Source organism: Cariama cristata, unplaced genomic scaffold, assembly GCF_000690535.1.
Source record: "Cariama cristata isolate BGI_N322 unplaced genomic scaffold, ASM69053v1 scaffold4963, whole genome shotgun sequence".
In the NCBI taxonomy this organism is placed as follows: domain Eukaryota; kingdom Metazoa; phylum Chordata; class Aves; order Cariamiformes; family Cariamidae; genus Cariama; species Cariama cristata.
Window position 1 is genome coordinate 47,555 of NW_009610021.1, and position 13,099 is coordinate 60,653.

At 37.5% G+C, this 13,099-nt stretch overlaps 1 protein-coding gene across 1 annotated transcript in view; it reads left to right on the forward strand.

Moving 5' to 3' along the window:
• GABRA2 (gamma-aminobutyric acid (GABA) A receptor, alpha 2) overlaps window positions 1–12,808 on the forward strand; it is a 60,360-nt gene extending 47,552 nt beyond the window's left edge. The window contains exons 8-9 of the mRNA XM_009697734.1: window positions 8,040–8,242; window positions 12,267–12,808. Of these exons, the coding sequence (XP_009696036.1) occupies window positions 8,040–8,242; window positions 12,267–12,575 (512 nt within the window). The 3' untranslated portion in view covers window positions 12,576–12,808. The remainder of the gene's footprint in view (window positions 1–8,039; window positions 8,243–12,266) is intronic.
• The last annotated feature ends 291 nt before the right edge of the window (window positions 12,809–13,099 follow it).

Below are 13,099 nucleotides of genomic sequence, written 5' to 3' on the forward strand. Positions count from 1 at the left end.
CTACCCTGGGCGGTTCTTCATTCTCCCAGTCCTTGCCTTTGCCTTCTGCAGCTTGGGTGGTGTGGTTGGAGCACTTGCCGATGAAGACTGAGGCAAAAACATTGTTCAGTACCTCAGCCTTCTCCACATTCTGAGTAACCAGGTCTCCTGTTTCCTTCTGGAGAGGGTCCACATTTTCCCTAGTCTTCCTTTCATCACCAATGTACCTATAGAAGCTTTTCTTGTTGCCCTTGATGTCCCTGGCCAGATTTAATTTTATCAGGGCTTTAGCTTCCCTAATGTGATCCCTGATTGCTCAGACAATTTCTCTGTATTGCTCTATCTATCCTTGCTTTCACCCTCTGTAGGCTTCCTTTTTGTGTTTGAGTTTGTCCAGGAACTCTTGTTCATCCATGCAGGTCTCTTGGTGTTTTTTCCCAACTTCCTCTTTGTTGGGATGCATCACCCCTGAGCTTGAAGGAGGTGATCCTTGAATATTCACCAGCTTCCTTGGGCCCCTCTTCCCTCCAGGGCTTTATCCGATGGTACTCTGCCAAGCAGCTCCCTGACGAGGCCAAAGCCTGCTCTCCTGAAGTCCAGGGTAATGAGCTTGTTGGGCACCCTCCTCCCTGCCCTAAGGACCTTTAACTCCACCATTTCATGGTCAGTGCTGCCAAGGCTCCCCTTGAGCTTCACATTCCCCACCAGCCCCTCCTTGTTGGTGAGAATGTAAACTGCCTTATTTCCCAGGCAGTTATCAGGCAGATTTTTCTCTCTCCTCTCCTCTCTCCTCTCTCCTCTCTCCTCTCTTCTCTCTTCTCTCTCCTCTCTTCTCTCTGCCCTCCCCTCCCCTCCCCTCTTTCTTCAAAATCTTCTGTGGATTTGTCCATTTGTGCTTATTAAAATGCACATTCCCATTTTCCAGCCTTGCAAGTACACTGTCAAATCCTTCTATATCTCTGTCTTTGTCCTTTTCTGTACCTCCTCCTCTGCATTTAGGACAGTGTAACTGATTTGTCCAAAAAAAAGTCTCACATCTTCTCTTCCTAAACTGCACTTTCTCTTACTGTGTCATCAGTAACAAGGCACTACATCAGTAACAAGGCACTAGGATAATTTTGCTAGAATGTTGACTCCCTTCCTGCATATGTCTTTATTGTTCTTGATTTATTTTTTGTTTAACTTACGTTGGTTTTTTTAAAATAAGTAATACCTCCATGGCAGCCTGCTGCTTTACTCTCCTGAGGTTTTAACATAATATGGATAATGAACAGTGTCCATTATCAAGGATGTCTTGAGGGAACTGGGTAGGATGGCTGCAAGAACAGAACCACACCACCCAGTGACATAAAATCTAAAATCTGTTTACTAAGCACATTGGGTATATTGAGGAGATAGCAATTTCTATGCTAGTATTTTATTCCTGCCACACAGACATGCACCTCACACACCAGTCAGGGCTCCGTCCCCTCCAGACCAGCTTAGACCGGCACCCTGAACCCAGGCAAAGAAGACATGTCCAGGCTCTGCCTGATGAGGCAGCCTAGCCCCTGCCTGCAGCATTTGTACCTCAGGCTTAGCCTTCTACCTTCGGTTGGATGTCCCCTGAGGAGCTAGTTCTTAACATTCTTCTACACTCTGGATGAGATTGTCAGCATAAGCTGCCAGTGGCCTCTCTAATCACGTAGCCCCAGGTGAATATCTCAGTCTTTCTCCATACCTACTGGCAGTGGTTGTCACTGGGATTTATGATACCCTTTGGTGTCCTGCCCAAATGTGTTACAAAAACATGTAGTTAGCCATAGTTTCATAACAAGGTTCATCTGTTGCTTCTTACTGTTTTCTGGCTCGTACTGAATTAATCTTGACAGTTAGAGCTGAGCAGGTACACTCAAGGTCTCATTTAGGTGGTACTTTCAGGTAGACTCCACCTAGTGACACATGAAGCCCATACTAGAGCTAGGTTAATAAAACAAGCTGCTTCCAGCAGGGAATATAAAAGTTGCAGGAGATTCTACTTTAAATTTTTTATTGATTATACTTAATTTTTATATGGAGTAGTCACTTGCTAGATACCCATGTTTGTATTGTGTAATAAATATATCAATATTAAAATATGATTAAGTAGAAAGTATTAGTTTTGATGAATTGTTTTTCAGAATCAATGAGAAATTTATTTCAAGTACATTCTTGAGAGCTACCAAGTCCTGGAAAGGACCAACTACTGGACTACGGTTCCTTTCAAAGAAACATAACTCCCAGTTATTCAAAGCACCACTTAACATTTATTTCATGTTTGAAAGAAGTTACTTTTCTTTCCCCTTTCTGTTCTCTCACAATGTAGTTTCAAGTTCTAGGTTAACATTAAGGACTTAGTATAATGAGGCTTCTTTCATAGTTGAGCTCTTTAATCCCTTTCCTTTATGGCATCTATTTAATATTGACCTAAGCTATCTCAGATGAATTATGGCCTAATGTTACATTGTTTCAACTTTACTTTAAATTATTGGAAGAAGAAAGTTTTATCATCATTAATTAAATAAGTCTTGAATGTGTTTTCTCTAGCAGATAAATTTGAAAAGCATTTGATTGCATTTTTAACGAAAGGGAATAAGCCTGGTTCATAATGCCTTCATTTAGTGCAAGATTACAATCTGTTTCATTTAGTAATGTGTTTATTGTTACGCATTTAGTGTCAACAATATTAGCAAAACTAATCTTCTGCAGCTTATTGAATTCTCGCTTCATTTTTAATGGGTCATAACATTTAGACACATCACATATATTTGAGTAGCAGCATTAGATGCGGGGGACAGAAAAATCAGAAATTAGTTTTCTTAGTGCTACAGTTATCTGTGTGTTTTAACTCACATGGAGTAGGAATGTGAATGTTAAAATGAATGTAGCTAGATATATATTCTTTGATACCCAAAGCAGGCAAGAACAAAAATTAATAGTCGCATTATTTTTCAGTACATTGTCCAAAATGCAGAATTTTAAATTCATATAGCTATGTTCTTTTGTCAGGACTCTGTTCTCTGTGATCATTTTATACTTATGGTGCATTCCTATCCATGTGTTTTGCTTGTTCTTAGTTTATCTTTTCTGAACCTATATTAACTAATGTACGTTTTGAAGCAAAAAACCATTTAGACACGAAATAGACAGACTTTTTAATTGTGCAGCTACAGAAAGGGGAACCTAAGAAAAGTTCAGGTTTGTTCTCCGCATATTTTTACATGGGGATTGAATAACATAGACCCTTCCTTTTGAACAGTTCTGTATATAGAAAGTACCTTTTCCCATTTTGTTGAAAAAAATCTCAGCTGTCTTTATTTACTTGTCCTTTCACATGCTGCAGATTATCTTTGTGCCTTTAGAGATATCCCACCACTCACAAATTTCAGTTGATAATTTCTTAATTGGGAATTTCTGCTAACTGTAGATCTCACACTCTACTGGTAGGCAGTGGGCAAGCATACCTGGAAAACTGTAGCCCTTAGAGACTGAGCTGGCTGCAAATGAACTAATATGTCTTCTCAGCTCACTGGTGTGTCAAGACACTAGCTCATGTTCCAATAGCAGCATAATGACAGGCAACTTTTATTGGAGCTGGGGTAAACAGCACTTGCCATTCAGCTTTGGGAGTCAGCTTGGCTGTCAATCAAAGGGGAACTCTGTTCCATTGCTCGGTATTGGTGCAGTGAATCAACATGAGCACCGACTTCGTCATGTGTTTATGTAGCTTAACTGACTGCCTGAGTGCAACTTTTCTGGAAATAGATTATGTTATGGTCCTTGGCCTCCCATGCTATTTGAAAAGGCTCCTGGCCTTTTGAGGTGTTCTTTTAGTAAAAAGGGTAGATAGAGCACTTGAGCTATATTCTAACAATCTTTCTCTCAATGGCTGTTCAGACTTCTCTCCTGGTGTCTAAGCAGAATCATCAATGTACACTCCTTTTGTACTGTATTCTTGAGTAATACATACACATTGCATAAGTAAAAAGGAAACAGTATGGAGTGTTGCCAAATGTTATGGTATAATACTTTAAAATTATGCTATCTACAGAATTTTTAAGCTTTTGTTTAGACCTCAAACTGTTTACTCTTGGAGTGATAAAATGAAGTAGTGATCTGTATCTCTGTAGAAGGGACAACAGTCTTTTCTTTCTGCTGTGTTATTTGTATTTATAAATCTATTCAGGTTTTGGATTAGGTTGAGTGATCTAATTACCTAACGACATTTGCAATTACTGTTAAGAAAAAAGAAAGAGTGAAATAATAGAGCAATGAAATTAGCTTTCTAATAAAAAAAAAGTAATTTATTAATCCTTTTGAGATATATTCTTCAACCATTATGTGTAACTTTGCAAAGCGCTGTGGTGAAAAGATAAAACTGTGGGAGGAGTAGCATGACATTATAAGAAATGGAACACATTTTAAGCATTTTGTACAAATTATTTGCAAAGCTGAAGTACCTGTTTTGTTACAGACATGTCCTTTGGTAACTCATTATTTAGGTCTTTTACTTACATTTTCAAAGGAGATGTCCACATTCTAACACAAGAAGGCTAGGACATTATTTAAATTGACTAAAATGTGTTAAATTAGAAAAACCAGTTGATACATAAGAGGTGAAATTAGAGTCCAAAAGAACTTGTCCTTGTCAAGGCGTAAACTGACTTTTGCACACAAATGTGGGCATAAACTAGTCATCATGACAGATTTTAACTTTAATATTTATGTGCTGGCTCCTCCAGTTTCCACTGTATGTTTTTAGTTAGGAATTTCTCCTTTCTCAGTTTACCTCTTTCGCTGTTGCATGGCAGTGCCCTATACCGTTACGCGATGTTGATTGTTTGCCCAAAGGTGGCTGTCTAACTGTAAACACATCCTGAATGGTATCCATCTGTCCTGGAATCCAAAATATGACAGACCTGGTATTTTCCACATACATAAGTTTAGTGCCAGTGAAAAGTGTTGAATTTGCAGCCCTGGAGGTGGATATCCTCTCTCCAATGAGCAGATGTCATTTCAAAAGCAGCACCATAAAAAAGATCCTAGGCAATCAAGTAGCTCCAATCTTGGCATGAATGGATAAACCTGTAGTGATAGAAGGTGTTAAGCTTTTACAGGCATGCACTGCTGAGAACAAAAGTTGTGATGAAGTTGGGGTATATTTACTGTCAAGTATAAAATGCTTGGTCCTCTTCAGAGAAGGGAATTGTCAATGGTTTATTTTTTGGATCATTTCTAAAGACAAACTGATGACTGCTCATGGTCTTTTACATGACGATACCTCTCCATGTCCTCCTGGCAACCATTCAGTGCCTCATCTCCTGGGTGCTGGGCTATAGAAGATAGTTCATGACCTCTATATAAACTGGTCTTTCTAAATCGTAGTGAGATAGCATGCAGTCTTTACATAGCCTGTTAAATTATTTAGGCTGTTCGAGTAGTATATGATTTAGGAGAGAAGATTATTTTCCTCTAATATTTTGACTACCTCATTGTAGGGGGTAGTTCTGTTTTTTATACTCGCTGGTTTTTATACCAATTTTAGTTCACTAGTGTTATGAATTAGATAATGCAATGAGGAATGTTTTTGATTGGGTCAGTGGATATGGGTTTTGTGAGGTTTTAAGTTAAATCTTTGTGAAATAAATGTGTTTTGTTTTACAAGTCGACCATATTCCTCCAGATTAATAATTTTTAAGTCCTCTCAGGTTTAACAGTGACAAGGATGCAGGTTATGTCTGTTCAGTCCTTTTTTGAAAGAAGACATGATAACACTGGTTTTTCAAATTAACTATAATGTGCAAAATCATCCATCTTTTGACTGAAGAAGAATAGCAAGTATAAAAATACTAGAGATTCCTGAACTGACAAGCATCACAGATTACATTTTCTGTCCAATTTTTTCTCACTCAATTCAGGTTAGATGACTGTGGTATCTTGAACGTTGCTGAATTCATAGAGTGAAGGAATAAATGAAAGTGTGTTGGCAATTGTCTGACAATGTGCTGTTTGACTAGCATTTGAGTCATAAAGTGCTGTAGCTTGCTGAGCTTTTTAGAGAAATTGTCAACTGGTAGCAAGATACAAGATGTAAATTCATGATGTTTTAATTGAGCCCAGAAAAGGTCAGCGGTTAATCTTAAATTAGATTTCTGAAGAAGCCATTGAGGATTCCAGAAGATTAGTTTATGCTACAAGGTAGGACTTAAACAGAACAGTACCTTAGCAACTGTATATATTTACATGTGGATAAGGTCACCTTATCTCTGAGAAACAATCACTTTACTGATACTTCTGTATAATTAAAGTGATTTATCTGCAGCTCAGGACCGGTGTTAAAATTTGCATGTGATAATGTTAAATGTAAGATAGACTACCTTTTCCCTGAGGTGCTGAAAATAATTAAGCCATATGTTGTGTAAGTGTTAGGAGAGAATAGGTTCGTTACATAATATATTGTCTACACATTTTCATACAATAAAGTATGACAGCTGCTTCCTTTTCTTTGTATAGGCTAGTAGATCCCAACAGTGTCACAGCTGATTCCAGACCAAATCCACTTCTTTAATTTATGGAGGCTGAAAAATAGCAATTAGAGAATTATGTTTGCTGAGGTGTCTGGATACTGTGTGACTCAGCAGGACGTTTCTGTGCCTTGTATTCCCTGCCGCACAGGCCTTTGGAAGCACATCAAGGGAGAGCAGCGTTGAGGCTGAGTCCACTTAGCTTTGCTCTGTCATCCTTTGTAGCACCCTCAGAGATGGAGATTCTTTAGAGGAGGGATGAAAATTGCAAAGCCTGAAGAGGTCTGAGTAGGTGTAATTGCTGTCTCTCTTCCATCTCACACAGTGGTTAAAAATGCTTCTGCTGTAGCAGAAGGAAAATTTGAGCTAGGTCAGTCCTGCATTACCCAGGTGACAGATTGCTGACAGTGGAGGATCTGGCTTAGGAACGGTGACTCTTGCGAATCCCCTTACAACAATTTTATGAGTGTGTAGTTGTTGAAGCTGTGATGTGCTGTTACTATTATTTCTGCCACGGCATCTCCTTTGCCTGTCATAATGGAGTGTAGGTTTGCTGATCTGTGCTAAGTATATCACTTTGCATTGCTTTTCATTCTGGAGATGTGTTTAATGGTGTGCCACAAAGGGAATAGTTTAGTTTGTCTAAGTGTGATTCAGCCTGAGGTGGGAGAACTGATTTACTTAAGGAAAGGAGACTGCGTTTGTGGCTGTGGGTTTGTGCTTGCTAAAACTGATTTGGAAAAATGTTCTTCTCTTCCTTTCCTCTATGTATCTTTTTTCTGATTTTTTTTGGAGTGTAATTCCTGGCTTCCTACTGGGTCTTTGTTATGTACAAAGTACTGTAAAGTGCTTGTAATAACTGCCACAGTGAAAGAACAATCTTCCTGGATCATCAAGTCTTGTTTTCTGACACATAATATAATAATCTGGCATTTCAAATCAGTATGCTGTTCCAGAAAAAATCCATGTTACCTGAATGAAAACTTAAGCTGTTTATGTCTTCAACTATGTCACTGAATGCTTAGTGAGACAGCTACTGGCAAAAAAAGAAAAAAAAGAAAAGATAATTTAATTCTTTCTAATAACAAAAGTCAATTTGTGTGGTACTGTCAGTGAAGATGGGTGCCAGATCTGCAGCCACTGCAGTGAAGCCAGCCACCAAATATTAACATATTAATCATTATTACTGTAATGCTGCAAAGTATTATGATTTCATTAAGGAATCATTAATTTTGTCCCTTACCTGTCCTGATAGCTAAAAAAAAATCTCTCTCCTGTAAGTAAAATCTTCAGCTGATTAAAAAAGGGAAGTTTAGACAACAAAATTGAATTAAAATTCTTCAAAGGAAACTCCAGACGCAGCCTTTAATATGGTTCTGGCAGTTTGTCATCAATTTAGATAACCAAATTTTCCATTGTGTTTCACAAACATACCATAATAATTTTTGGTTTGTATTTTTGTTAACATTCAAAACCAGGTAAAATTGTTGATGTTCTGTTTTTTTTGTCCCCTTGCAGGAGTAACAACTGTGTTGACAATGACAACACTGAGCATCAGTGCTCGAAATTCACTCCCCAAAGTAGCATATGCAACAGCTATGGATTGGTTTATTGCTGTTTGTTATGCATTTGTATTCTCTGCATTAATTGAATTTGCAACTGTAAATTATTTCACAAAACGAGGATGGGCTTGGGATGGAAAAAGTGTAGTGAATGATAAGGTAAGTCCTAAGGAAATAGCCTATTTCCAGTCAATTGCACTAAAACAGCTGTAATAATTTTTTTTTAATATAGCCAATTTTATCAAAACATATATTATGCTTTAAATCAAAAGAATGTAGTATTTTCTGTCCTGACGAAAACATATCTGTCCTGATGTAGCTAATCTCAATAATTTTCTGATGTAGCTGGTCTCAATAATCCAGATTTGGTTATCAAGCACATTAGTTTTTTATGTTGTGAACTATCTGGTTTGTTTCTTGACTCCTCAGATACAACTGTTTATCTGGTTATTCAGAAAAGTTAATCTGGATTATATCGGTTGATCACTTTTTTATTATTTAATCCAATTGAGTTGGAAATAAGAAAAAGATTACAGAGAGATATAATGTGTATTAATTTTCCTGGTAACTAAGGATCAGAAAAACAACCGAATGCCCATATATGTAAAAACTATTAATAACAAAATCTAAAAGTTTTGAACGTTTTCAGTATTCTGAAACTTATCCCTAATGATATGCAGACATTAATTTTTAAACTGATTTAAATAGCAATAGTACAAAATTCTGAGTACTTCTTCACCTATTATGTATTGATGCACTGAATGTGCAGAAACACAGTCATGCCTTAATTTTCTGGTATTGATAGTAGAGTAGGTGTGATAGCATGAAGAAATTTTAACCTGATAGAATTTCTTGTTTCATGAAAAAAAAATGAACTGGTGATACGCCTAAATTGTGTCAAGCTTTACAGTTTATCATTTTAATAACACAGAACAGATGTTAAAGCTGACTTGTTTTGACTGACTTAGTATATTATATAATTTTGTCCTATCCCAGTCCCTGATTCTACCAATGGAAAGGATTTCTTCTGACAAAATAGTCCTCTGATTTCTGTGGTTCTTCTTAAAATAGGATAGAATATTGTTTGCTTCCTGAATGATAATAGTAGACGTGAAGCAAAGTTTAATTAACTGATGGTTTCTCAGCACTTTGAATACATAAAGCACAATGCGTAAAGAGACAAAATGTTCAGTTAATGGTAAAGGAGACTTAGAGGAAATTAGTACATTGTTTATAATTCCCTGTGGCTTCTGGAAGGGCATGAACTATCCATAGCTTCAGGATCTCTTCCCTCATGCTAGAAGTAGGTACTGAATCACTACAAGTTCATCAGGATGTCACAAGTGAGGCTTTTCAGACTGGCACACTGCCCTGGCATTGTAATAATGTAGGGAGCCCTTATAAACTCTCCGATCATCCTTTGGCTCTTCCTTTAAACTAATACAACAGCATTGTCTCATGATCTTAGTAGTGGCAGCTGTTTTAACAGCTAGGTAGTGTTCCTTCCCTAACAATGACAAAATTAGCCATTGTGTTTTAAGATTCATATACCATTCACATGTTTAGTGAATTTTCTTCAAATTGACTTAACAAAAAGCTAAACTTTTAACATATTTGTAGTTTCTCCTACAAAAATATGGTTCATCTTTATTATGCAGGTCTCATTAATGATACTATAGATACCTTTTAAAAACACACTAGGTGTGTCTGAAAGGAAGGAATTATAGATCAATTAGAGTGTTCCTCTCATAATTTGATTTGGTAATTTGCTCTTATTTTTGCTGAATGCATCTGTGCACCTAAAGCCAGGCTTACTCTTCTCCAAATAAAGTGAAATATGTTTCCTTAGTGACAGTCATCTGTGTTCACGTTACATGGAAATTCCCATCTAAGTGCTGTCAACATGGAATTTTTCTCACAGGAAAGCAGATGCAGGGACAAACTACATATTTGATCAGCCCTTTTTCATACTCCAATCAATAAGGAATAATGCTGAATTCCCACCCAATCCTAGATTTTCTTTTTATGCAACAGCATCTCCTGAGACAAGGTATTTGGGGCACAACATCTAACCATGAAGACCTTCTCAAGATTTGTAGATGGCCCTGATAAATATCAAATTGGAGCTAATTTAAAACCAAGATTGCAAATTGGGTAGATGCCTCCCAGTGGAAGTAAAAAATTGGAATGCACCTGTATGAGAAATGTCACAAGAATTCCCTCACTTGTGCCACTTCCATTAGATTAAAAATCAAACCAAACAAATACAACAGCTGATGATTTCTTATATGAGCCAGAAGTTAACTATTTGTTCATCTCTTTAATTCTGTATTTTGTGGAAGAGATAGGCTGAATCTAATCGTTGTTTACCTGCTTCTAAACTACATATGGAGAGCCTTGCTTCCTGAGAAACTGAAAACCTTCCATTCTTTCCTGTAGATTATTAGAAGTTCCTTAGTTTTGGATTGCTGCAAAACAGTGGTTCAATTTATAGCATTACAGTGTTATTGCAGAGCTAGTCTTTGTACCTATATATGTCTAAAAACTCAAGCCTATACTCATTACCTATACATCCCTGTATCTGTCTATGGGCATAGCCTCTCCCTTGGACTGCTGTTGGCCGAACTTTAGCCATTTGAAAGCATACACAATCCTGTAAAAACACAGAATTGCTGAGGTTGAAAGGGACTTCTGGACATTGTCGAATTTAACTCCTCTAATCCAAGCAGGGTCAGTTTGGGACAGTTGCTCAGGGACATATCCAGACAGTTTTTTAATATCTCCAAGGATGGAGACTCCACAACCTCTCTGGACGACCTATTCCAGCGCTTAGTCATGCTTGCAGTAAAACCGGGGGTTTTGTATGTTCAAGTGGAGTATTCTATATTTCAATTTGTGCCCACTGCCTCTTGTGCTTCCACGGGATATCAGTGAGAAGAGTCTGGTCTGGTCTTCTTTACTCTCTCCCACCAGATATTTATATACATTGATAAAATTCCCTCCTGACCCTTCTCTTCTCCAGGCTGAACAGTCCCAGCACTGTCAGCCTTTCATATTTCAGATGCTTCAGGCCTTAAATCATCTTTGTGGTCCTTCAGTGGACTCGCTCCATTATGGCCATCTCTGTCTTGAACTGGGGAGCCCAGAACTGGATCCAGCACTCCGGGTGTGTCTCACCAGGGCTGGGTTGAGGGGAATGATCACTGCCCTTGGCCTGCTCCAGCGCCTTTTGTAACGCAGCCCAGGAGGCTGTTGGCCTTTATTGCTGTGAGGGCACATTGCTGGATCGTGTTCAACTTGGGATCCATCAGGACCCCCTGGGCTTTTTCTGCAAAGCTGCTTTCCAGCCCATTAGCCCCAACCCATACTTGTGTATGTGATTATTCCTCCCTGGGTGCAGGACTTAAATTTCCCTTTGCTGTACTTCATTAAATTCTTGTCATTCCATCCCTCTTTTCTTACCTTCTGTTATTTTTTAGATTCTAATCCCCATTTTCATCACTGTTACGCAGTTTTTAAGCAATAGTTTCTGAAAAACAGAAGTAGTTCTTGGGCTAGTTCTCAGCTTACTTGTGCAACTACCAGGCTAGAGTTCTTCTTTCTCTTAATTGCAATCTCTTTCTCACCTCTGTGTGTATGTCTATGTATATATACATGTAAACACACACATATTTCTCCGGAATCTCTTAAAAATGTAGACCATTACTGAAATTCCTTTATGTATTGGTGGTATGTTATAAGATGTTAAAATAATAGTGATGTTACATTTATGTGGGAAAGATGGCCTAATTTTAATTTTATTACAATGCCAGGTAAGAAAATTTTAAAGATCTTGCAATTCTGTTGTAAGGAGCCAGATACAAAGCAGCTAGAAAAAGACCAACTCTTTTGCAGTTATCTTTATAATCACAATAACAGACCATTCTTCATATAACTTCAGTAGGGCATTTGATGGTGCAAGCATCCATGTTTTTAGAGCATTCCTATGTTACCTGTACCTTCTTTTTGGATAGACTGGAAGTGTCTTTCTTTGTATTTGAATTTATCAGTATGATATTCTTGGTATTTATTTTAAAATAGTCACACATACTCATTTGTTTCTTTTACATTTGAAATGATGTTTTATTAAGTCTATTCTGGCAAATACACATTAAATATTTAACTTCACGCTGTCTTCCAATAGAAAAAAGAAAAAGCATCTGTCATTAAGAAAAACAATGCCTATGCAGTGGCTGTTGCCAATTATGCTCCAAATATTACCAAGGACTCAGTGCTACCAACCATCTCCAAGAGTGCTACAACTGCAGAACCCAACAAGGCAAAACCAGAAGCGAAGCCACAGGAAGCAAAGAAGACATTCAACAGTGTTAGCAAAATTGACAGAATGTCTAGAATAGTCTTTCCAGTCTTATTTGGTACTTTCAATTTAGTGTATTGGGCTACATATTTAAACAGGGAGCCTGTCTTACTTGGCTTTGCGCCATCAACCTAAAAGCTGAATTGCACTGAGGACTTAAAGCATCATTCTAATCAGATAGGTTGTTCGCTATGTACAGTCCGACTAATAACTGCTAATCTGTGAACCATTATGTACAGAGTGTATATAGATGTCTTATCTGTGTATCTCCAAAGGAGGGACACAGTGTTAATTCATGGGTCTGTAAACAGATAGCACCCATGGCAAATATAGCCAGCTCTTTAAAAGTTACACCCAGGGGAGTTCTGTTAAACTAGGATTCAAATATACAGAATTATATTCTCTCCGTACAATGAAATGAAGATATGATCCTACATAATTATTTAGGAACAGTATTTTTTTAATTTAAAGTTAAAATATTTTTCTATAAAGTAACTAATTCTACTTTAATGAAAAAAACTGTCATTTAAAAAAGTGATTTTTTTAAAAAGGTGTAATTGTTTCATACAATAGCAGTACCCATGTACATAACAGAGTACGGAGGTCATACAGTTCTACTGTTCACAAACATTCTGGATACTAGTTAGGCTGAAGAAGTA